The sequence below is a fragment of the Misgurnus anguillicaudatus genome, chromosome 9 (assembly GCF_027580225.2).
Source record: "Misgurnus anguillicaudatus chromosome 9, ASM2758022v2, whole genome shotgun sequence".
Taxonomy (NCBI): domain Eukaryota; kingdom Metazoa; phylum Chordata; class Actinopteri; order Cypriniformes; family Cobitidae; genus Misgurnus; species Misgurnus anguillicaudatus.
Window position 1 is genome coordinate 3,868,159 of NC_073345.2, and position 25,883 is coordinate 3,894,041.

At 38.4% G+C, this 25,883-nt stretch overlaps 2 protein-coding genes across 3 annotated transcripts in view; one reads left to right on the forward strand and one right to left on the reverse strand.

The window, feature by feature from the left end:
* The window catches only part of stk32a (serine/threonine kinase 32A), a 60,702-nt gene extending 41,271 nt beyond the window's left edge, over positions 1–19,431 (forward strand). The window contains exons 11-13 of one of the 2 annotated variants that reach the window (XM_055179870.2): positions 547–675; positions 14,173–14,237; positions 18,734–19,431. In XM_055179870.2, the coding sequence (XP_055035845.1) occupies positions 547–675; positions 14,173–14,237; positions 18,734–18,851 (312 nt within the window). In that variant the 3' untranslated portion in view covers positions 18,852–19,431. Of the gene's footprint in view, positions 1–546; positions 676–14,172; positions 14,238–18,733 lie in introns of those variants that run through there. The other variant, XR_008637772.2, reaches the window with a different exon arrangement.
* A 1,072-nt stretch (positions 19,432–20,503) lies between these two features.
* The window catches only part of dpysl3 (dihydropyrimidinase like 3), a 30,800-nt gene continuing 25,420 nt past the window's right edge, over positions 20,504–25,883 (reverse strand). Inside the window, exons 12-14 of the mRNA XM_055179869.2 lie at positions 22,017–22,196; positions 21,744–21,900; positions 20,504–20,771 (exon numbers count right to left, since the gene is read on the reverse strand). Coding sequence (XP_055035844.1) covers positions 20,686–20,771; positions 21,744–21,900; positions 22,017–22,196 — 423 coding nt within the window. The 3' untranslated portion in view covers positions 20,504–20,685. The remainder of the gene's footprint in view (positions 20,772–21,743; positions 21,901–22,016; positions 22,197–25,883) is intronic.

Here is a 25,883-nt window from a genome sequence, read left to right on the forward strand (position 1 = left end):
TGTGTGTGAGGAAGTCCCGCGAGTGATCTATATATTTTCTAAATGCTCTGGCTGAACTTCGTCACGTGCCAACTGGTCCTCACATCACTAAAAACAAACCTTAATTTAACAAATGAACAAAAAGGTGTGATTAATCTGAAAATATATTTAAAAACCTGTCTTAATTTTTAACTGTGCGTAGCTGTAGCTGAATAGGCGGATGTTGGTCATTATGGTTGTACTTGGAGAACCAAACTTTTTCAGAGGTGGTACCTGGTGTAAAAAGTTTGAGAACGACTGCAATAGACAATAATGTTGGCATTCAGCTTGAAATGTGAGCAATGAAAGTAAGTGTCTTGTATTTGGAAGACCATTTAGTACAAGCGCATATTCATTCGTTGCACATGTTCATAACAGTAGTTAATTTGGAAATATGAAGTCAGTTATGTACAGCAGTTGCTCAGAAAAGCTTGGTGTTTTGTTTAAAACTGCACTTTGCTTTAACAAACACAACTTTAATTTGTACACTGACAGATAGTATGTTAATAAATATTTGTATGACATCAGAGGAGGAGATTGAACTGCGATCCCACATTTGAGTTGGAGGAGATGATTCTGGAATCCAGACCACTACATAAGAAGAAGAAACGGCTGGCGAAAAAGACGAGAGAGAGCGACTCTGACGGATCTCCTCAGGTAACCTTCTCAACATACTCTAGATTCACTCATAGCATATCTGCATTATAACATCAGCAATTTCTGGAAAATTACTGCATTAGATTTAAAAATCAAAGCAAAAACAAATATTTTTGTGATAACTAGTCACAAAAAGAAATTTTTAGGGTATGTATAAAGCTTGCACAGGTGCCCTGCGATGCATAATGTTTTGTAATTTACCTTTAAACCCTTATTTTTGTTAAAAGAAAGGGGGTCTACACTTTCTTTATATGAATGCATTTTATTGTATGTGTGGTGTTGATGGTTTTGAATGAACGAGTCTGTATGGGTAAATATCAAATATTTATCCTGTTTAAGGAATTAGTTCAGTTCACATTTATTCTATAGCAGGGGTGGGCATTCCTGGGTCTTGGAGGGCCACTGTCCTGCAAAGTTTAGCTCCAACCCTAATCAAACACACCTGAATGTCATTTCTAAATCATACTGAAGCCTTTCATTGGGATTTTCAGTGGCCCTCCTCCAGGACCAGGAATGCCCACCTCTGTTCTATAGGGGCTTTTTGTCAGGGATGTCAGGAAACAAACCCAAGTGGAGACGTGGATGAAACAATTAAACTTAGACTATAAACTAATGACTGGTAAAACACTAGACTAAACTTCACAATAAACAAATAACGACTTGACTTGTCAAAGGTTTTTTCCCTCCTAGGAGTTTTCCCCCTGGACTAGCCAGGAGGGTTTTTCTCCTAGGGGTTTTTTTCATCCCCTGGAGAGTCCGCCACCTTTGGCTTAACTTACTACTTTACTGTATACGTTACATTATTACTATGCTCGTTTTTTTCTGTTTCATACATCTATTAATGTAAAGCTGCTTTGAAACAATTAACTATTGTGAAAAGCACTAATACTATATAAAAAAATTGACTTGACTTGACTTGACTTGAAAACTAATGAGGGGAACAGGTGAAAATAATAACAAGCAAGGGAGCGGGTAAAAAGTGACGAGACACAGGAAATACATGGTCCAATCCAAACAATAATGAGAACACGTCTTCCCACACAAAACATTATACTGTCAAAACCCTGCCATAAACAACTAGATTCCAAACAAGATTCTGGCAGGATCCCAACACTTTTCTAATAAAATTTTATAATATATAAATATGTTCAATATTACCATAAAATAAAGCAATAAACCCCAAGAAGCAGTGGGTTACCAGTGCATTTTATAACAGCTAAGGGGCGTTGTTAGGCACGACGCGAAGCGGAGTATGCATAACGTTAGCGGGATTTTATAAAATAAAACACAAATAAGTTGTAATTATATTAGTATAAATATTACTCTTCCGCCAAACAAAGTAGTTGACACAATGAAAATATGATTAAAGACTGTGGTGTTTATTTTTATATATCAACATTCATCTAAAATATAGATTAACATTTATATCGTGCAACTGTTGAAGTGATGATCAAATATGTTTGGAAGCATGATTAACTCTTTCCCCGTCAGCGTTTTTTAAAAGAGTTGCCACCCAGTTTTAGTTGAATGCCTTACAGAAAAATTATCTTCTTTAAATAAACTTAAAATATCAAATGAAAGAACAGTCCATCCGCTTTCCAACAACATCAAAAAACGTTTCATCCTACCTTCATTTGTTCTCTTATCAGTTATCACCTCTCAAATTTTCAGCTAAATGCGCGGAGAATTCCATTTTTGTGAAGAACTTTATCAGATTCAGAGCCTGATCAAAACACGTCACGCTAAATCCACCACAACGCTGTTGTGTCGAGCGAATGCCTCAGTGTTTAAGTTGGGTAAGATTGCCATCTTGTGGATAATAGCGGAAATATCAATAAGACAAAAAAACCTCAGAGAACGTTTTCTCTTTATTGACGAAATGTTTTATTTATTGACATTTATCTGGATATCGCCATAATTGTGCAAAGGTAGAAAAATAAAAAAATTATTAAAGACTGAGGTGTTTATTTTCATAAATCAGTACGCAGCAACAGTGGCGCAGTGATACTTGTGATGCGGTCTGAACCGTGGGTTTACCGGGGTATTTTATCACGGCTTAGAACGCGTTTCAACCAATCAGAATGAAGAACCAGAACAAGCCGTTTTATAATGTATATTTAAATATTATATCATCAGACCATTCGTTTCAAACAACATTAACAATGTGTCCTAACAATGGTGCATAAGTGGAACTATAGCAGAGTGTCAGTTCTCCTCTGACACATTAACATAACACTGCTGCAACTAAATAGAGGATAAATACTGGTTGTAGAAGATAACAGAGGTCCTTGGTCTTGTCTTTGAAATTGAATGTAAAGTTAAATTTATGGTCCCGCATAGGTTCTACGGCGTAGCTACATCACAGACTGTGCGTAGGCTGTGCGTAGCTCTGTGTAGCCTGACCCAAACCTCGCCAAAATTTTAACAAAACGCATTGGTTCTACGTGGACCGCAATCGCTGTGATTGGTCTGCTAGAACCCCTCCTGTCAGGTCAAAAAAATCTATGTCACATTTCTTCATTAGCATTTCCACTCGCAATGGTAATTTCACTCAAACTGTCTTCTCAAATCACTCACAACAAGCTGCTGCTTCTTCATTATTTGTGGGGTTACTGGCCAAGCTGCTGTTGGCTGTTGCACTGCTACTGTGGGTTACACGTGTGGATAAGGCTCAGCGTAGGATCTATGCAGAACTATAATGAACGCTTAAAGTTGAAGCCTCTTTCTACAGCCTATATGGATAGGACTGTGTGATAGTCCTAAAATCTGTGATAATCACCTTGAACTCTCAGATATGAGCCTTGTGATTGTTGTATGATTCACTAACTTATACAAACCATTGTGTTTGAGTTGCCAATAGGTTGGTAGTCATGTGAAAAGTACATAAAGCATGGGGCTCAGCTCACTCCCAATGTGTCCAGTATAATGATCTCAGGGTAACTGATGAGGAAATACAATAATCCAATTGCATATGGAGGGAGTTAAGTCTAAATTGTGTGATTTTTAGGCCGGTTTGTTTAGAGTTATTGTGTCCTGAGCAGGTGGGCAAGGGCTGTACTAAAGAGCCACACAGACGGCATCCTCAGTTGATCTGTTTGCTTAATAGGTAAAACCGAATCCTGAAAACTGTGAGGATTTTGAGATTCAGAGAATTATTATACTGTAAGGCCAGAACTGAGTGTCTGCAATGTATACAATCAACATCTGAGAGTACATTATATGGACAAAAGTATTAGGGTATTAGGCATTGGTATTTACTTGGTATTAAATGTAGGTGTTTCAACCAGACCCCTTGCCACAGGTGTATAAAATCAAGCATCCTGCCATGCATTTACAAAACACCTTTGAAAAAAATGGGTCATTGTAAAGATCTCAGTGAATTCAAGCATTTTACTGTGATAGGATGCAACCTTTTCCAAAAGGCAGTATGTGAAATGTCATCCCTGCTAGATATTCCACGGTCGAATGTTAGTGGTATTATTGGAAACTGGAGCACTAACAAACAGCAGAAACTTAAAGACATAAAGCAGAAGGACATGTAGTCTCAAAGCAAGGGCAAGGACATCAAGTGCTAAGTCACATGATGCATAATAGATGCCAATGGCCTGCTAATTCTATAGATTATAGCAGGTGTGCCTGTCACGTGTGCACTGTCACTTCCGGAGCATGATCGTGCCTCGCCGGTGCTTTGTTGGTGCTAGACACCTGGCTTTTTTGGCTCGTTGAATACTTTGGGCCAGAGCAGGCCTCACAGGGCTAGAGAAGTTGTAAAGGTCAATGGCGGAGTTTACTGTATCTGAGTCTCTGGCGAGATACCGCGTTTCACCTTTATGTGTCTCCAGATTAAACGGCAGATTTAAAACTTAAAAAAATTGGAATCTGTAACTTACTGATCAACAGAAGATACATGCTATGTTCTTACTTCAGACTGAAGAAAACGATCAACATCTGTAGACACAAAGACGCGTTACAATGCCGAACTTGCCGTGCTAAGGATCCGGCGTACAGCGGTACGGGAGGAGTTTAAAAAGTTGGGGGCACAGAACAGTGTTTAAATCACAACAGTGCTGAGAAATAATAGATTGTATTTTGGATCATTGTCCCTGTATTAGAGGAGCGATCACTTGAGTCATGATGGAAGCTACAGTCGGGGATATAACTTATTTGCTACATAATGTTTACATACAAAACCCTTAAAATATAACGCAAATTGCAAACTATTGCATAAGTCTTTTACTTGAACGTTTGTGTTATATTGTCGTCTCTGTGCTATATTTTTGTCAGGCCTTAGGAAATGTAACCATGGTTTTATTATAGTAAAACTGTAGTGGTCCTAGCCATGCTTTCTGGTGTTTTGGAGATTAATTTTACTGTTAATATGAATGTAGCATACCTTATACCTGGGTATACTGTATGTGTATTTACAAACACATACAAAATGTCACAAATGTTCTGCTTTATTGTTTTGCGTCTGTTTTACAGAAAAAGGCCAACGTAGAGCTTGTCATCCAGGAGTTCTTGTATATAAGAGTCCAGTACATAGTACATTACAAGGTTATTGTTCTGGTTTTTAAAGCACTACATAATTTGGCGCCACATACTGTACCTTTCTGAGTTGTTGTCTGAATATTTACCATCCAGGTTGTTGAGGTCTGAAAACTAAAATCTCCTTGTGACTGTGAGAACACATTTTAAACGTAAACGCGACGCAGCTTTCCCTATGAGTTGGTCCTATATTGGGGAATGACCTTCTGCACTCTGTCAGATCAGCAAAGTCATTGGCTGTTTAAGGCCTTGTTAAAAACCCATTTATTAGATGAAGCATGGGGGTCAGTCTGCGGTGGCTTGGCCCTTGTTTGCAAGTGGTAAGGTAGCTTTCTCTTGACTTAATGTTTGTTGGTTTTGTTTTACATTGCATTGTTGGTTTGTATGTAACTTAAAGGTGCAATTTGTAAGATATTTGCATTAAAAAATCCAAAAACCACTAGGCCAGTGTTATATATTTTGTCCAACTGATTACTATCAATATCTGTAATGTTTTCAACTACTTGTAAATCGTGAGAAAATTGCAATTAAAAACATTGATACGGGGCAGTGCAGTCTCCTGTCAATGAAGTTAATATCCACGTGACCCTTTGTCACCGCCTTTACTGACGTAAAAAGCACATGACAACAGTGTCGTGTACAAATGCGCAAGTATGCGTTATCGCCTGTCGGGCTATGCGCTTGTTTATGGACTTATGGATTACTCTTTACCGTCTGCCGCTGGTTGTGTCAGCAAAGACAGCTCCCGTAAGCGTACGGGCCAACCAAATGACCCAAGAAGAGTTTTGAACAAGACGAGAAAAAGAGTGAGCATACGATTTTTAAAGAGTTACGAATCAAAACAACTCACCCATTGCGTTAAACACAAGCGAGATCAGCATCTCTGTCTAGTTAAATGTTGTCGTGAAGCTCTCTCTATCCAGATAATGCAACACCCATATTAATCTATTATATCGATCACAAGATTAGTGTGTAGACTGTTTTCAGTGCGTCTTCCCGCGGATGATATAATGCACATCCAGTATTGTACAGTAATAAGACACTTGCTAATAGAGTAGGCCTATAGTTTGGTACTGTACAGTCTATCATAATTTTACATCATAACCTCACAATAAGATTTGTACTGTCAATACATTATGTGAAAAATAATTTTAGATTGTAAGTTTTAAACACTTAATTATGTGCTGTGTTAACCATCGAATTTGAACTAATACTGTAACATCTATGACTAACAATTACGTTTAAAACATCAAATATAACATTTTATATTGAAATAAAATGATGTCATCAAACGCAACATTTATAAGACTTATTACCTCATCCTTCAACGTGATTTCTCGTTCGCGTCTGATTAATGGCCGTCAGCGGTTGAGTTAAAGACTACAAATCCCATAATTCCACGCTGCTTCAGAGCGTCATTAATCAACGTCATCTAGTGGCAAATTCTACGTATTCCATCTTTACGTGTTTGTTAAATTAAGTGTTTTATACAACTGTTTGTGAAGCACCTTGGGCAACCCCTGTTGTATTATGTGTGCTATATAAATGATGAAAGAAAGAAAGAAAGTACTGTATATGAGAGATGACACTGGAAGAGCAGGAGATGAGATAAATAATAAATACTAAAAAGAAATATAGTTTAATGGCACATTAGGTAGATGAACGCTTTATTTTTGGATAAACTCTGTAAGGTTAACTATTGCTTATTGATCTGATATTGTGCAGCCAACATCTCCATGTTCTCGTCTTGGCTTTCATCATGCAGCCGAGTTCAAAGAAATTTTTATTATTTATTGGGTTACAAAAACAACACTTTGGTCACAACATGTTTCTTTTTTAAACCTCTGCCAAAATCAACATTTTAACTTAAGAATACTTGCATTACTATACTACATGTACAGGTGCTGGTCATATAATTAAAATCCCAAATTCTGTATTTCAGAAACTTAGAATATTACTTAAGACCAATACAAAGAAAGGAATTTTTGAAATCTGGGCCAACTGAAAAGTATGAACATGAAAAGTATGAGCATGTACAACACTCAATACTTCGTTGGGGCTCCTTTTGCATGAATTACTGCAGCAATGCGGCGTGGCATGGAGTCGATCAGTCTGTTGCCCAGGTTGCTCTGATAGTGGCCTTCAGCTCTTCTGCATTGTTGGGTCTGGCATATGGCATCTTCCTCTTCACAATACCCCATAGATTTTGAGTGAGGTTAGGGCCAGGTGAGTTTGCTGGCCAATTAAGAACAGGGATACCTTGGTCCTTAAACCAGGTACTGGTAGCTTTGGCACTGTGTGCAGGTGCCAAGTCCTGTTGGGAAATTTAACCTGCATCTCCATAAAGTTTGTCAGCAGCAGGAAGCATGAAGTGCTCTTAAACTTCCTGGTATACAGCTGCGTTGACCTTGGACCTCAGAAAACACAGTGGACCAACACCAGCAGATGACATGGCACCACAAACCATCACTGACTGTGGAAACTTTACAATGGACCTCAAGCAACGTAGATTGTGTGCCTCTGCTCTCTTCCTCCAGACTCTGGGACCCTGATTTCCAAAAGAAATACAAAATTTACTTTGATCAGAGAACATAACTTTGGACCACTCAGCAGCAGTCCAGTCCTTTTTGTCTTTGAGACGCTTATGACGCTGCCTGTTATTCAAGAGTGGCTTGACACAACGAATGCGACAGCTGAAGTCTTGCATACATCTGGGTGTAGTTGTTCTTTAAGCACTGACTCCAGCTGCAGTCCACACTTTGTGAATCTCCTCCACATTTTTGAATGGGTTTTGTTTGACCATCCTCTCCACGGTGCGGTTATCCCTGTTGCTTGTACACTTTTTTCTACCACATCTTTTCCTTCCCTTCGCCTCTCTATTAATGTGCTTGGACACAGAACTCTGTGAACGCCAGCCTCTTTTGCAATGACCTTTTGTGTCTTGTCAATTGTCATTTTTGGACAACTGTCAAGTCAGCAGTCTTCTTCATGTTTGTGTAACCTACAGAACTAGACTGAGAGACCATTTAAAGGCCTTTGCAGGTTTTTTAAGTTAATTAGCTGATTAAAGTGTGGCACCAGGTATCTTCAATATTAAACCTTTTCACAATATTCACATTTTCTGAGATAATGAATTTGGGATTTTCCTTAGTTGTCATCAAAACTCATCAAAATTTAAAGAAATAAACATTTGAAATATGTCAGTCTGTGTGTAATGAATGAATGTATAATATACACGTTTAACGTTTTGAATGGAATTAGTAAAATAAATCAACTTTTTGATTATATTTTAATTATATGACCAGCACCTGTACCAACATACAGTGCACTTCAAAATGAATATAAAATAGCTTACAACACTGGGTCACTTTTATATTCTATACCACGAGCATAGTTATTGTTCTGTGTCTATTCGAATTAGAGCTGAGTGCTTGTTTAAACACAGAGGGCAATGTGTGCAGTTTCACACCTGTGATCGAATGCTATTAACACCCTGCTGATGATGGCACAAATGAGTCAACATATTTGATGTATTGCCTTGAGCATACCATACGGCATTCGCACCAAGCAAATTTTACACACGATGCCTGTTTCGTCAACGTTTGTTTGACCATCGCTGCTGTAGCATATTGGAAACCCAAAATGTTCCAAAATTTTATAATAGTCAGGTGTCCCAATAGGCACTAGACCGTTTAATAGTTTACAAGTAGAAAGATTTGAAAATATATATACAAAACTTAATATGCAGTCAGTGCAGTAATGATAAAATTGGACTTAATATGATCTTATTAATTTGATCAAATAAGCACTCTGTTTCATTTGGAGCCACCTGAAGCTTATTTAATAGTTCTGCTTCTAAATGACATCGCCCTGTAAACTGGCAACAACATACATTATTAACTATAGAAACCAGCATGGTCATATTAAAAGGTTTGGGGACATCCCACAACTTACGTTGCTACTTAGGACTACTTTATCAAAGAACCTAATAAAATATGAAAAATATATATTCCTTGTTTTATATTCTTGATAGTAGGGGTTGAAAGAGACTATGGCAGGGGTGGGTTGTGCCCTTTACAATGCAGGTGGCTTTTCTGAAGCATTGTGTAGGGAAGCGGTCCAGGATAGAGGGGAGAGGGACACCAGTGATCTTTTCTGCTTTGTTCACTGTCCCCTGTAGGGTCTTAATGTCCATACCAGACAGTAATGCAGCTGGTCAGCATACTCTCAATAGTGCATATGCACAGCTTAAAGTGAAGGCATTGCTGGGCCTCTTGTAGAGTGATGTAGTTTTGGTAGTCCAGGGGCCTCATGTACAAAGGCTTGCATTCACAGTTTGTGGGTTGGTGAGTGAAGTTAACAATCTTTAGTGGATAACCGCAGTCTCCTGATGGGAATTTGAATAATTACACACACACACATTTTTAGATAGAAGCATACCTTTAAATGCATCACTCACCAAGAAGCCACCAATCATACATACTGTAGAGCCAGCTTGGAGCCTCATGCCAAAAAAGCTGTTTGTAAGTATATAATGGCCCTGTCCCAAATGGCGCACTTCATGTGGACTTTCGGTTTCGTGGACTTAAATTGTGTGTGCTCGCTTAGTCTACGAGTCCGTAGGGTGTCCCATCTGTCATTTTTTCGCTCTTAAGTGTGCTCATCAGCGCCCCCTTTGCCCCCTTGATGTGGTCTCCAGCAAAGCCCGCACTGCAGCAGGCTTCGGGCACTTTACCAACCCAGAAGCCCTTGCGAAAGAGCAATCAGACCAATCCGACGACGGAAGGGAGGAGTTCACACTGACGGGCAACTTCCCTTCCTATTTCTGGCGTGACGCTCGAGTCTGTCCCAAAAAATGACTCCGGTGCACCCAAGTGGACTCGCATCAAGGGTCCCTAAAGTCTGCACTCTATGATGTCATCAAAGTGTGGACTCTGAGGAGGACCCAGGCCACCTTGCCACAATATTTGTTCGGCGCATTTGTGCATCACATATGATCTGCAAATTTATTGAATGGAAATGCTTCCGATTCACATATGCAAATTCTTCTTCACATGGCACAGCAGTGGTTCTCAAATGTTTTTGGCGTGCAGCGCCCTTTGTGCCCTTTATGTCCCCCCTAAAGAAAATGTATGACAAAACATTCTAAAACACATAAAATTTGAATTAAACAAAACTTATTCAATTATGCAATGTATGGTTAGTAGCCATAGGTCATTAGGATAACCGGCTATCGCTGCAAATTGCACTTTAATGTTTGGCTAGTCAACTACATCATATGGTAATGTTATATACCTGGTAGACAAGCGAATGACACCGTCCCATACAGCTAGCATTGCCCGGTTCAAAGACGGCTGGGTTATTTCTGAGCAGACTGCCAGTCCCCTTTGGAAAGAACCAGTTTCCAGAAGCCAACACTGCCATTGCATAGACCAGGGGTGGGCATTCCTGGTCCTGGAGGGCCACTGTCCTGCAACGTTTAGCTCCAACCCCAATCAAACACACCTGAATGTCATTTTCATCTCATATTGAAGCCTTTGATTGGGATTTTCAGGTGTGTTTGATTAGGGTTGGAGCTAAACTTCAATTTGCACATGCTTTATATATTGTTTTATGTATAACATTGTTTTTGTAATTTTTTTTATTTTGTTATGGTGACTAATAGGGATGCATAACGATTAATATATAGCAGAATAAAAGTTTTTGTTTACATCATATATGTGTGTGAACTGTGTATAATAATTATGTATATATAAATATGCACAAATGCATGTATTATTTTAAGAAAAATATATATTTATATGTTAAGTATTTATATTATATATAATATAAATTATACATCATTTCTTAAATATATACATGCGTGTGCATTTATCTATATAAAAAATTATTAAACACAGTTCAGACACATATATGATGTAAAAAAAACTTTTATTCTGCTATACATTAATCATGATTAATCGTTATGCATCCCTAGTTACTAAAATCATGGGCAGCACAGTGATTCAGTGATTCAGCGCTGTTGGTTCACAGTTAGAGGCATGGGCGGAGTTTGGGGGGGGGCAGGGGGGCACTGCCCCCCCCAGACGGCGCCAATTAATGCCTGCCTTTGCTTTGAAAAAATAAATAAAAAATACAGAATTCATATTTTCTAATTTTATTTGTCTTATCTTTTAAATTTTTTGAAGGAATAATGAGTAAGTTCATGCTAAATTATTTTTAATTACTGTATTGAAAAAGCTAATTTTCACGTTAAGTCTACATGCTAAATAAACAAAATGGACATTCAACGTTTTTTTTAATAAACCCACTATTAAAAGTGTGGAGATTTCTAACTCTAAAGCTTCAACTATCAATTCCACTGCTGCTACAGACACAGCAATTGAGGCCGCATCTGAGAACAACAAAGCTGGCCTGGGATCCAGCAGCACCGCCACCATGTCACCGGAGTTACCCGCTCAAGTTCAACCTGCCGCATCTGGATCTGGATAGGCTGACCTCGGGGAGAAAGCTATTGGGCCAAAACAGCCCATACTTTCTGGACACTTTTCACATTTGGACTTTTAACACACATTGATTCTTATAGACTATACTTTAGGTTTTGGTATTAATTGATTCCATCCTTTTACTTTTATTCCATGAGTTTAGTGTGTTATTTTAGTTTTGTAAAAACACTTTTTATATCTAATTTAATTCACTTGCTTGTCTCATACTTATAACTCTTTCTAATCTAACGCTACAGTAAAATCTGACCCCATTATAACTTGTGTAGCTCAACTGATAAGACAGACCGTTACACTGTGATCTTGCATAGAATAAGCTGTTTGAGGATGGATAGATGGATGTTAAAATGTTGCAGTGCTCTGATAGTGTGCAAGGGCAGCGAGTGAATGACAGCGCATTCTTCTGGCAACAATGTGTTATTGAATATTTGCTTTCTTTTAAAATTTCTCAAAGTTATGGCGACTGTTTAAAACACACTAGGCATCACGCTTATGATTTTATGGTAAAATGTTACTTTTTCACATTTATCAATAAGCATTGAAACCATAAACAATGCACTTAAGTCACTTAATTAAGCACGAACAGCACATCAAAACAGCACCAAATGCTCCTGCTACACGAGTACGCACTGCTTACGCTTGCCGTATGAAAGCTCAAGCATATGCGATGTGCAGTCAGCATTAATTATTACTGGTGTGATGATCATTAAGGTTATGTTAACTTATCTCCATACTTTAGAGTTCCTGCCACTATCTCCATCTTTCCTGACGGCTGCTCCCACTGAAACTCATTTCATTCAGACTATAATGCAGTGGGAAAAGTTTTAAAACCAATCACAGATGAATGCAGCAGAAAATTGAACTGCTATAAGAACAGAATAAATAAAGAGCCATCGTTCATTCCCTGACAGTTTTCTTTTCTTGCTTATTGCTGCAGTTGTACTGTTCAGTATAAATCTCTGAAGATCTTAAACACATCAACACCACACTAACACTCAACAAAAGTTAAACAGCTTTCTTTAAGTGCCTCCTTATTGTGCACCTTGAAACAGCCACACTACATGTTTTCAGAGTCCTGTATTTCACCTAAAGTTATTTTTGGGGTTTTTCTTTGCATCCTTTCAACAGAACCCCTCATTTTTAATTACAGTTTGAACACTGCTGATTGGCATTCTTTATTCCTTGGATATCTTTTTATATCCCTTTCCTGTTTTAATTCAATTCAATTCAATTCAATTTTATTCATATAGCGCTTTTCACAATACTCAATTGTTTCAAAGCAGCTTTACATTAATAGAAGCAGTAAAAGCACAGAAAAACGACAGATAGCACAACATAATACACAATAGCATAAGCAGTCAAATTTGCTGTGGCTATGACTCGACATTATGACATTATGAGCGAGCGTATTACTAATGTAACGTCTAGGAGAAGAAGCGTGCACAACACGCATTGCTTATCTAATCTACACAGATGCAACAGTTATTTTTGCAAATCATAAATTGTTACAATAAAAAATATTAACACATGAGATAAGGGAAACCATTGTGGTGAGCATTGTGGTGATAGTTTTTATTAATTGTGTGGCTGCGTTAAAAAATTCTCATGCAAATAATATTTAAAATATTTTCATAAGTTTGTTGTGTGGCTGTATTACGTTTATTTTATGTAAATAATAATTAAAATGTTTTCATAAGAAACCTTAATGTATGTGAACTTGATTTGTAAGTGTACTTTGGGGTTGGACCTTGCTTGCGTTTCTTGGGTCCGATTTCAAAGCCCCCAAACCCTTTCAGCGGTGAGGGTGGACACAGTGATGTCCTCTGCTGGCGTCAGGTCATGTGAAGAGGCAGATCCACCTCCCGTTACACGGCGTGCTCGATTTATGCTGGCAAGCTTGGGATTCCCCCATCTCCTGACATCATTGTAGCGCTTGGCACAACGATGGGGATGCAAGCTGATGAGAAAATTGTGGCTATTTCCTCTCACCCCTGTTTAACCTACACTGATTTGGGCGGGTTTCTCCCATCCCCATACAAAACAACTTCTCTGTCTTTGACTGCTCTTACAAGAACGTGGGTCTCCTCGGCTGTGAACCGCTCCTGGCGTGCGCCTGTCAAATCCGTCATAATAATAGCAACCCGCCATGGAACTTGCGCCCTTGCGTTTAAAGGGAATGTTGGATAGCGTTCTGATTGGTTTATTTGACGTTACGCCCAAACCACACCTATGAATAATGAACCTACTTCAGACCAACCCCTTATTGATTTGCACTTGGCGCAAGAGTTATTTCTCCCGCCGGGAAAATAGCAACAGCGCCCAAGATCCGCCCACAAAGTCACTTGCGCTTTGCGCTTCGCACTCGCGTTTCAGATCGTTAAAATAGGGCCCGTTATGTGTATGTCTATTATATGTGTATGTAATGTTAAGTCATTATTTTCTTTTTCAGAATGGGCAAATCCAACAGCGCTTAGAGACTGTCCAGCGAGACTTCATCGTCTTCAACAGAGAAAAGTAAGAGAAATCAATTTCGAAATGATTTGCTATTTAAGCAGCAGTTTAGAATACTTTTATATTAGTTTTATCTGGAAAGGGCACAGCCTATATTCAGTGCTGGTAATTTGTAATTCTTGACAGGCTAAAACCTTCATTTTGCATAAAAAAACGGCGCTTTCCTGTAAGATTTAGTATCCATTATGCAATACTGGGTTTCAAATCAATAAGGATACAGAAAAAAATGTTTTTTATTCTGTCTTTGTGTTATTGTGATTAAATATATAATAATATAATATGTATTTTATAGTGCCTTTCACTATTTTGCATGGTTAAAAACTGTCAGGGTTATGTTCCATTTAATGGGCTGTTAGTTTCTTTCTGTAGAAGATTTGACACTGCATCATAATTTTTCACTGGGCCCCCATAAAAAATTCCAGAAAAGTGGGCTGTGGAGAGCAGGCCCAGATTTTGAGGCATAAAAACTATTTTAGAATAATCAGGACCACCCGCTGAGTACAATAAACTGGTTTTGTCCCAAAAAAGCCCCATCGTACCAAAACCACTTACTTTTCTACAATTTTAAAAATTAAAATGGGCATATTTCGGCCTGGGAACGTCTAACAGACTCAAGCCAGGGGGGCGGAGCTATGGCTACTCAAAATGTTTAGTTGACACCGAGGGGCAACTTTCTGATCTCTCTGATGAAGCCAATACGGAAGTGATTTAAACTGCAATTCATCAACTGGCCGCTAGATGCTGGCTCCTATTGGGAGTCAATAGGCTTTATGCCCAGCTGCACTACTTCCTGAACTTCAGCCAGCTCCTTGTTTCCTGTCTGCCATTATTGGACAAACTGATTAATCCAGGTGTGTCTGATTATTGTTGTTGTGACTACTGAGATCAGGCACACCTGTATTAATCAGTTTGTCCAATAATGGCAGACAGGAAACAAGGGGCTGGCTGAAGTTCAGGAAGTAGTGCAGCTGGGCATGAAGCCTATTCCCATAGACCTCCATGTTAAAATGGCCAACTTTACAGTAGAAAATAATATGTTTACAGCCTGGTACAAAAAGTGTTTTTGGTCTGTATAGCTAATTCTGCCCTTTATGACAACTGTGAGGGGGGTGATTTTTTTGTAACTCATCCGTTTAAATGATTAAGCCTTAAAGTTCTGCATAATTAAGGGCATGGCCACTTGAGTGACGGGTGAACAGCCACTGCTGTCACTAGAGTCTAGCTAGGCAAGAGCTGTCCAAAGACACTAGAGACAAAATTGTACACCTCCACAAGGCTGGAATGGGCTACATGCAAGATCTCACCTCGTGGGGTCTCAATGATTCTAAGAAATGTGAGAAATCAGCCCAGAACTACACGCGAGGAGCTGGTCAATGACCTGAAAAGAGCTGGGACCACCGTTTCCAGGTTACTGTTGGTAATACACTAAGACGTCATAGTTTGAAATCATGCATGGCACGGAAGGTTCCCCTGCTTAAACCAGCACATGTCCAGGCCTGTCTTAAGTTTGCCAATGACCATTTGGATGATCCAGAGGAGTCATGGGAGAAAGTCATGTGGTCAGATGAGACCAAAATAGAACTTTTTGTTCATAATTCCACTAAACGTGAAGAATGATGAGTACCATCCCAAGAACACCATCCCTACTGTGAAGCATGGGGGTGGTAGCATCATGCTTTGGGGGTGTTTTTCTGCACATGGGACAGGGCGACTGTACTCTATTAAGGAGAGGATGGCCGGGGGCTATGTATTGCGAGATTTGGGGAACAACCTCATTCCCTCAGTTAGAACATTGAAGATGGGTCGAGGCTGGGTCTTCCAACATGACAATGACCTGACGCACACAGCCAGAATAACCAAGGAGTGTCTCTGTAAGAAGCATATCAAGGTTCTGGTGTGGCCTAGCCGGTCTCCAGACCTAAACCCAATAGAGAATCTTTGGAGGGAGCTCAAACTCCAGAAACCTGACTGATCTAGAGAAGATCTGTGTGGAGGAGTGGGTCAAAATCCCTCCTGCAGTGTGTGCAAACCTGGTGAAAAACTACAGGAAACGTTTGACTTCTGTAATTGCAAACAAAGACTACTGTACCAAATATTAACATTGACTTTCTCAGGTGTTCAATTACTTATTTGCAGCTCTATCATACAAATAAATAGTTAAAAAATCATACATTGTGTTTTCTGGATTTTTTTAGATTATGTCTCTCACAGTGGACATGCACCTACGATGATAATTTCAGACCCCTCCATGATTTCTAAGTGGAAGAACTTGCAAAATAGCAGGGTGTTCAAATACTTATTTTCCTCACATAGATTTATTGGGTTGAACCTGCAGAACAGTGATTATAAGGCTCAAAAAGTAAAATGTAACTTATTTGATGTTGCCGATCCAGGCTGTCATTGGGCATCCCAAATGTAACTTATTTGGCACTGCCAATGTAAACTGTCATTAAATATTCCAAATGTAACTTATTTAGGGCTAGTTGTACAACGACAGCCTACTTCAACTGCGTCAATTAAGTTGCATAAGTAGGCTCAAAATGACAGTGACAGCCTATGAAGGCTATGCCGAATAAGCTATGATTGGGATGCTGTTTTGGACTTATTTTAGCTTATTATGTATATTTGCAACTTATTTAAGCCATGACTGGGATGCTGTTTTGTACTTAGTTTTTTTTAGCTTTTATGTCTAGTTGTAACTTATTTGACAGGGCCCACGTTGCTGGATGGCGCATTAAAAATTGTCGGTCATAATTCATAAACACAACAGTCCAATTAGGTTAAACTTAAAATGGAGAGCACAAGAAATTTGGTCTGACACGTGAATACACTTTATAATTCATAATTATTACTCTGAGGCCTTAAAATGGTCTGTCCGGTAAAAGCCAACATCAGCCACGTCAAATAAGTTATATATGGGACTTCCTGTAATTTTTGTGAGTCACAGGAAGTGCCAGCCTGTAACTTTTTTGATTTTGAAGATTAAGCCCAAGGTCAGACCCGAGTCATCTGCTCATATTTTTGACCCAAACCCAGGCCGAAACTGCGGGTCCCGTCGGGTTTGTCGGGCCAACCCGACCCATTGAGAACTCTACTCAGGGCCCTTGCCGGTCGATTATGCCGAATGTCGAGGCCCTGTGACCTTTGACCCCCTGAGTTTGTAGCGTTCCATTGGCCAATTCACGTTTAACGAGGCCGAAGGGCCACAGAACTTCGGAAGCGTTCTCGGGGGCCTGTGATGAGATGTAAGTGTCCGGTTTTGTCCAGTAAGACCCCGGTCCCTAACGCTGCCGTTTTTGTACAGGGAAGCGCATAGAGCCGTGGATCAGCCGCTAAGATTAAATGTATTAGCGAGTGGAGTAATAATGTAACGTATAGAAAAAAGTTATAAGTTAAGCGAATGGCAGCTGACTCCCTAAGGGTTAAAAAAAACTCCTATGAGAAAAAAACCCAATTTTTAGGGAAAAAGTCCTTGATAGAGAGCCAGACAGAGGATATACTATATATTAGATACTATATTATAAAATTTTATGGAAATTAAAACATAAAAAAATGAATATAGGTAAATTATTTCACAACACAATTTTTGCCTCGTCAAAAACCGCTCTACTCACAGCGACCCGTTTTGGTGCGTGTCCTTTAAATGTTAATGAGGTTACGGGCACACGTGAAGTGCTGCCATTGTGAGCATATGCCTTGGGGATACCTCATGTATAAACATTAGCATCAGGCACTGCTACCTCACCAGAACTACTAAAAAATGATACATACATCTTTAAGATGAATTCATGGCATAGATCCAACCTTTAAATACAACCTAGAAGCGAGTCCAGCTTTGTATTGCCCAGATTGATGAAACAGTCTGTAGTTAAGTGTTTGGCACACACAAGCAACTCTCTGGGATATTTCCTTTATATATAAAATCATGCCATTTTGTTTTTATGTCATCGGAGGCTGGAAGTCAATGTAAGGATGCACTTAAGTACTGCGCTTTAAATCAGGTTATATAGAACGAATAAGCTTTAAGTTTGTAAACAAAATGCTGTACGCATTAAAAACACAATTTAAGGTCATGGCATTTACCATCACTTGAATACAGCCCAGTATTTTTCTAAATAAAAATAACATAACTGAAATGTATTTTTGTCGATATTTAAGTAATTGTCATTATACGCGTGTGGACTCAAAGCAGCTTTGCAGTAAATGTATACACAGTAAAGACACTAGATGCTGTGGAAAAATATAAATGCATGATTATAATCAGTTTCTAAATAGATTAAATGCAGGTCAAAATGACCTAAACATCACAAGAAAATGTTAAGAAGATATAAGAAAAAATATTCGTTTTTTGTTATTTATAATTCCTTAAATTACCTTTAGTGTTAATATAATAATAATTATATTATGTTAGTGGTAATAAAGAGCTTATTCCTCTTATGTTCTGTGTGGAATTTAAAACATTTCCATAACCAGAGTTTGTTATCTTGTCTGTTTTGAAGGTTGAGGAAAAACAAAGCCGACACAGAGACGATCGACAGTAATGCTGAAGTGACGCACAAAGACATTCAAGATGGACAGAACAACAACGTTAGAATGTCAACTCATTTATCAGGTTAACGTTTGTCTAAAGGAATAAACCACCACAGTTTTCCACAGCAGGACAGAGCAAACAGAAAATGCATGAGAAAATTCATAAATGAAGCAGGAATGTCCATGTGAAAATACTGGAATAGTTGGGAAACTCAGGACCCTAAAGGCCAGCGGCAGCAGCATGTCCCAGTGTGACCTTCACAGCAGTGAGATCAGCAGTTTACAATGACTGATCTCAAGATAAGAAACACACACAAAACAAAAGCCACAAATAAACATCATCATCATCATCATCTAGACACCTGCTGAATGAAACGATTTGTGTAGATTTACTGCAGTCTGATTCAGTCTTCATGATTTAACATACAGATGCATCTCATTGTGTCTATATGATTTATTTAAAGAAGTGTATTGAACTTTTTCATTTCACATGTCTGGATGTATAAAGTTTTTTTTTTTTTAAGTTTATTGTTGAATTTTACTGTGCACTTGTAAAATAATAAATGCAGATATAATGAAACACTTTGATAAGTGTGGCTGAGGTTTGCACATCAAATAAAAGTTTGCCCATTTAGTCTGCTTTTAGATCATGTATTAAAAAGTAATTTGATCTTTTGAAGATTTATTTGTAAGGTTCTCCACGTAAAATCTCTTGTACTGTTGACCATAATGACATATTTTAGTCTTCTTCTCAATGAAACAATAATTATGTAAAACGTAAATCCATGATTAGGAAATGATTAGGAGTTTGATTTATTAAGATGTAACGTGACAATAAAGGTTTTTAATAACAAAAGTCCCTGTGAGGGTCTGAATATGTATGTACTGTAGCTTAACACATAATCATATCATGGCTGTACTTTGGCCTAGTAGTGTTTGGAAACATCAAGATATTAAATTGACATAAACAGCAGCACAGCAAATACTACTAGTACTACTAACAACAACAACAACTATAAGGGGTAACTGTAATAATTAAATCTTTCCTGCAATAGTAATCAAATTCACCTGCTCTGACTCACTGACATTCATCTAATGATCTAGATTTCATCTGTTTTTAAAGCCTGGAAGAAAACAAACTTGTAGTTGTAATGAATTTAAAAAGCAGTCATCTGTAACAGGTTTATTCAGGAACAAAGTTTGCACATCACACATTCATTTTGACCTGCCTATTTTTGACCCGACTGTAAGAAAGAAAATACAAAGACAATCAAAACCACATAAATATGCAAAACATTTGAACGGGCTGTGTTATTCAGAACATAAGCAGCCGTTTAACACTTTCCTCTTCTAATACCACACAAATCAGATATATCATATCACAAACATATTCATGTAAAGTGATGTATGAAAATATACTGTAGCATCTGTTAGTGTTCAGAATCATTCTGTATTAAAAAAGGATTTTGAATCACTAAAACTGAAAAGCAAATGTTTTTTTCAGCTTAAATACTGACTTTTTTGTATTAATTGCTCCAATTAAACCTCTTCCTTCATATGACAGATGCATCTCAAAGCTACAATATAATGAAGAATAATGATAGCATTCGTTTGACTTTAGTACAACCAACACTATAAACTGACATGATCACACCTACAGCTAATAAACACAAATAAAGCAGAAGATGAAGGCCTACGATACACACAACAGTAACTCTTTCTCTTATCTAATCACTTCATTTTGTAATCCTAATCTTTCTAAACACATAAAACCAAATATACAGCTAGACTAAATGCCCTTATGTTTCATTGGACTTTTGCTTTCTTCAGAGGTTCAATCATACAGCAGGAGTTATTTATGAAAGGTAAGGCATGAGTTTCCTATCCTTCCTCCCCATAGCCTGTAGGTCTCTCTGTATATTTAACTGAGAGAGGTGATGTTGGAGCGACCACCAGGTGGCACAACGATTCGTCTTCCGGCCGGTCTGATGGGAGCTTCCTCAGGACCTGTGACGGAGAAAACAAATGAGCTCATCTGTTATTACACAACACTTCCAGGAAAACCTTTTCGCTGAACTTTTAACAAATCATCATTTTCCACATTAGGCACAAAGTACTGCATGTACAAACACAATAATGACAGACCAACTGGACAAATCCCCTGAATGCATGTTTGTTTATTAAATAATTTACACACATTGCTGTGATTATTTAAAATAAATCTTTTGCAAGGTTTACCTGCCAGTAAATATTAATACACATAACACATATTTTAAAGTAATTATTTAATGAATATATTTTTCAAGCACTGAAAATTCTTCATAAGAAATAAAAATAAACACAATAAAACAAAATCAAAATAAACTGACTATACCAGAACAGGCCTTAAATATTGGCCAATCCTACTAAGGTCATATTAGTAATGGACCACATGTCTGTAGTGGCTGCAGAAATCAATTCCTTACAGATCCTTAAGAATAGCATCCTTTACTTCCCTATATTTGGAATTGCTGTTTTGGAAATGTATGTTTTATCTGGCAGTTCATACTGCTTATCAAAGTTTGAATGGCTTTGCAATGTATTGCATTACGCTGTCAGTTAAGGAGCACCATTTGATGCGGTCTTGTTTATACAGGCGCTGCAGCTCCCCCTTGTGTTTTTAGAGAGGTGTGCATTCATTGCGGTGATCTGAAATCATCGCGATGAGGTCAAACAATCACGATGAGACGGTTATTTAATCATTGTGACGGCCCTACAAATGATTTCATATAATTCAGTTACAGCCCTGTCACCATTACTGTGCTGTAAACGGTGTTATGTGTACAGTATTCACAAAAAAGCCAAATAAAAAAACTGATGTTTTCATATGTAAATGCATCCCACATTTAGCTAGAATTATAATCTGTAAATCATTCCCATGAAGAAAAAAAGCAAGCTGTTGTCATGTATTTCTGATCACATATGATATTTTAGGATTACCTGCTAATGTAAATCCAGACTGATGCAGGTTTCTCACAGGGACTTTGGTTGGTGAGGTGCGTGTGGAGGCAGACGGGGTGCCGCCCCTCGACAAGGCTGTAAATTCAGACACGGGGCCGTCATACATGCCCCTGGGTACAGCCTTCAGTATAGCCAGCTTTAAGAGACAGAAAAACACATGAGACCTGACAGACAACAAATGATACCTGTGACATCCAGATCAGTTTTACTGAAAGACTGATTTGTGTGTAATATAACGTCTGTGAACCGTACCTGCTTTCTGGCTTTGACGCGTTTATAAGCGTAGTCAGGGAACGGTGAGCAGGGAATGAAGCGGCCCATACCGGCGGTGGCGTTCAGCTTCCCGTCCTCCAGAACGATTTTCCCCTGACAGATGACCAGCAGGGGCGCACCTCTCAGCTCCATCCCCTCAAACACATTATACTCCGCTGCCTATCACACAAAACATCAAGACACAACGTCCTGATTATATCACATGACTTTTACAGTCTGATAGTACCTCTCATGTGTAGTTTAATACCATCACTTCTCTGGTGTAGTTTAAACTCTTGTGAGACTACACTAATAAAGTCCATCTGTAAGAGAGTGAGATAAGCTCTGGTCTTATTCTTCATTTCTCTGCCAAACAGCTGGAAACACAAATAATGAAAACATTCCTCAATGTTTCTCACGGCCTCATGTTCATCTATCCCTGATCTTATTTCCCTGTGTTTTATGTCTATACTGCACGTCTTCTCAGTTCCTCTATAGTAGACATTTGTTGTGATATCTGCTGTGATGTCTGAGTTTGGCACCAGTACATCCTTTGTGCTCAAGAAATAACATGGACACAAGAATACTGCCATGAGTTTATAACACAAACAGTCTCACGGATGATAACAACTGAAAAGCTCCAGAATAAACTAATCAATATTCATACTGTAAGCCATGTTGCGTGTGCTGGGGTTCGGTTTGGATGTGTAATGATGTCTGGAGGGATGATGCCAGAAAATCAAATCATTCATGATGTCATTTTGGCAGCGTTCTGTTGAATTCTGGTGAACATTACCAGCTCTGAATGACCTAAATTCACCCACTCCTCATCAATACACAGAGCTTCAGTTTGTAATGCAGCTCTATATATGTAGGTGCTAGATATATAATTAGAATGTCATCAAAAAATTACATTCAAAAAGTGAAACTTGTATATTTTATTTATTCTTTACACACAGACTGATATATTTTCTGTTATGACAGCCCAGTGTCTCAGTCCAGTCCTTTTGTGAGAGTGGCTTGACACAAGGAAACCCAGGTCTTGCATATGTCTGTGTATAATGGTTCTTGAAGGACTGACTTCAGCTGCAGTCCACTCTTTGTGAAACTCCCCCACATTTTTGAATGGGTTTTGTTTGACAATCTTCTCCAGGGTGTGGTTAAACGTCTTGTACACTTTTTGCTACCACATCTTTTCCTTCCCTTCGCCTCTCTATTAATGTGCTCAGACACAGAGCTCTGTGAACAGCCAGCCTCTTTTGCAATGGTGTCAATGGTCGTCGGTCCAGAGGCGTGCGACATCTGATTTATATAGCAATTGTAAGTCGCTTTGGATAAAAGCGTCAGCTAAATGAATAAATGTCTTTTGGACAACTGTCAAGTCAGCAGTCTTCCCCATGATTGTGTAGCATACAGAACTAGACTGAGAGAACATTTAAAGGCCTTTGAAGGTGTTTTGAGTTACTTAGCTGATTGCACCAGGGGTCTTCATTATTGAACAATATTCTAATTTTCTCACATACTAAATTTGTGATTTTCCTTTGTTGTCAGTTATTATCATCCAAATTAAAAGAAATAAACATTTAAAACATATCAGTCTGTGTGTAATGAACGAACATTACATACAAGTTTCACTTTTTGAATGGAATTTGAGGGAAATAAATCAACTTTTTGATGATATTCTAATTATATGACCAGCACCTGTATATGTTAACTTTAGTATTACACTGCTCATTGGAATGCTTGATTTTGATTGGCCATAGTGACATTTGCAGGTTTGTTATTCCAAGTTATACCACGGGCTGTTGAATGTTTTTTGCTGATTCTGCTAACTTGTCAAATGTCTTAAATTAACCACCAAAGCAACGTCTGTGGTACGGTCGATAACTGTGGTATAAGAGAAATAATTGACTCCAGTCCTTTAAATTATTCGACAATAATGCACACACCCGTGATGTAACTCCGCTTTGCACCACGCTGCATTACCACGTTGGGTGTGTATTATTATCGAGACAATTCAACAGCCTGTCGTCAATTATTCCTTACAAAACTACCGCTCAAAACGAATAACACATGGTAACCCAAATGCTGCTAATCATTTTGACGGGTACAGTTTAATATATAAAACAAACAATAAATGAAAAGTTTCGTTGCAAAACGAGATAACCACCGTTTTTTTAATTGTTCAGAAATCGCGTTTTTAGGTTGTACATTCCAATTAATTTCAAATCAACTGCAGTTGGTTTGTTTTGATTTAAACCTTCATAACTTAAAAAATACAGCTAAGCAGCACCATAAAACAAAATAATAACATGATAACATAATAATAAACATGTTTTGACAAAAATGTAAAAAAATGGATTTATCTCGTTTTGCAACGAAACTCTTCAAATATAAATATGTTTTTAAATAACATATGACATTAAGTTTACAAATGATTAAACCAAACAGTATGTTCGTGACATTTAAACGTCTTATCTTAAAACCGAAAGTAAGCGTGTTTTTCTTGCGCAAGGTCTGCATTTGTTGAAAATTAGCAAATATCACACATTTCAAATCAATATTAGAATGTTCCTTACATTACTTATAAGGTAAATAGCTGTGTAATAAGTGGGATAATATACAGTCCAGATGCCTAACGGGGTCTAGATGACTGCAATCCCCTGCTGGATGCTTGCTAGGACTCTCTAGGGCAGTTTCCCAGACAGGGCTCAAGCCTAGTCCTAGACTAAATTAAATGTTAGTGTTGTCTTGATCGAAAACAACTTGTTCTGACATATCTTAAAATATATACAGTGGGGCAAAAAAGTATTTAGTCAGCTACCAATTGTTCAAGTTCTCACACTTAAAAAGATGAGAGAGGCCTGTAATTTTTGTCAAAGGCACACGGCAACTACGAGAGACAAAATGAGAAAAAAAATCCAGAAAACCACATTGTCTGATTTTTTAAGAATTTACTTGTAAACCATGGTGAAAAATAAGTATTTGGTCAATAACAAAAGTTTATGTCAATACTTTGTTATATACCCTTTGTTGGCAATGACAGAGATCAAACGTTTTCTGTAAGTCTCCACAAGGTTTTTACATATTGTTGCTGGTAGTTTGGCCCATTCCTCCATGCAGATCTCCTCTAGAGCAGTGATGTTTTGGGGCTGTCGCTGGGCAACACGGAATTTCAACTCCCTCCAAAGATTTTCTATGGGGTTGAGATCTGGAGACTGGCTAGGCCACTCCAGGACCTTGAAATTATTCTTACGAAACCACTCCTTCTTTGCCCGGGCGGTATGTTTGGGATCACTGCCATACTGAAAGATCCAGCCACGTTTCATCTTTAATGCCCTTGCTGACGAAAGGAGGTTTTGAGTCAAAATCTCACGATACATGGACCCATTCATTCTTTCCTTAACTCGGATCAGTTGTCCTGGTCCCTTTGCAGAAAAACAGACCCAAAGCATGAGGTTTCCACCCCCATGCTTCACAGTAGGTATGGTGTTCTTTGGATGCAACTCAGCATCTTTCTCCTCCAAACACAAGAAGTTGAGTTTCTACCTAAAAGTTATGTTTTGGTTTCATCTGACCATATGACATTCTCCCACTCTTCTTCTGGATCATCCAAATGCTCTCTAGCAAACTTCAGACGGGTCCGAACATGTACTGGCTTAAGCAGGTGGACACATCTGGCACTGCAGGAATTGAGTCCCTGGCTGCATAGTGTGTTACTGATGGTAGCCTTTGTTACTTTGGTCCCAGCTCTCTGCAGGTCATTCACTAGGTTCCCCCGTGTGGTTCTGGGATTTTTGCTCACCATTCTGGTGATAATTTTTACCCTACGGGATGAGATCTTGCGTGGAGCCCCAGATCGAGGGA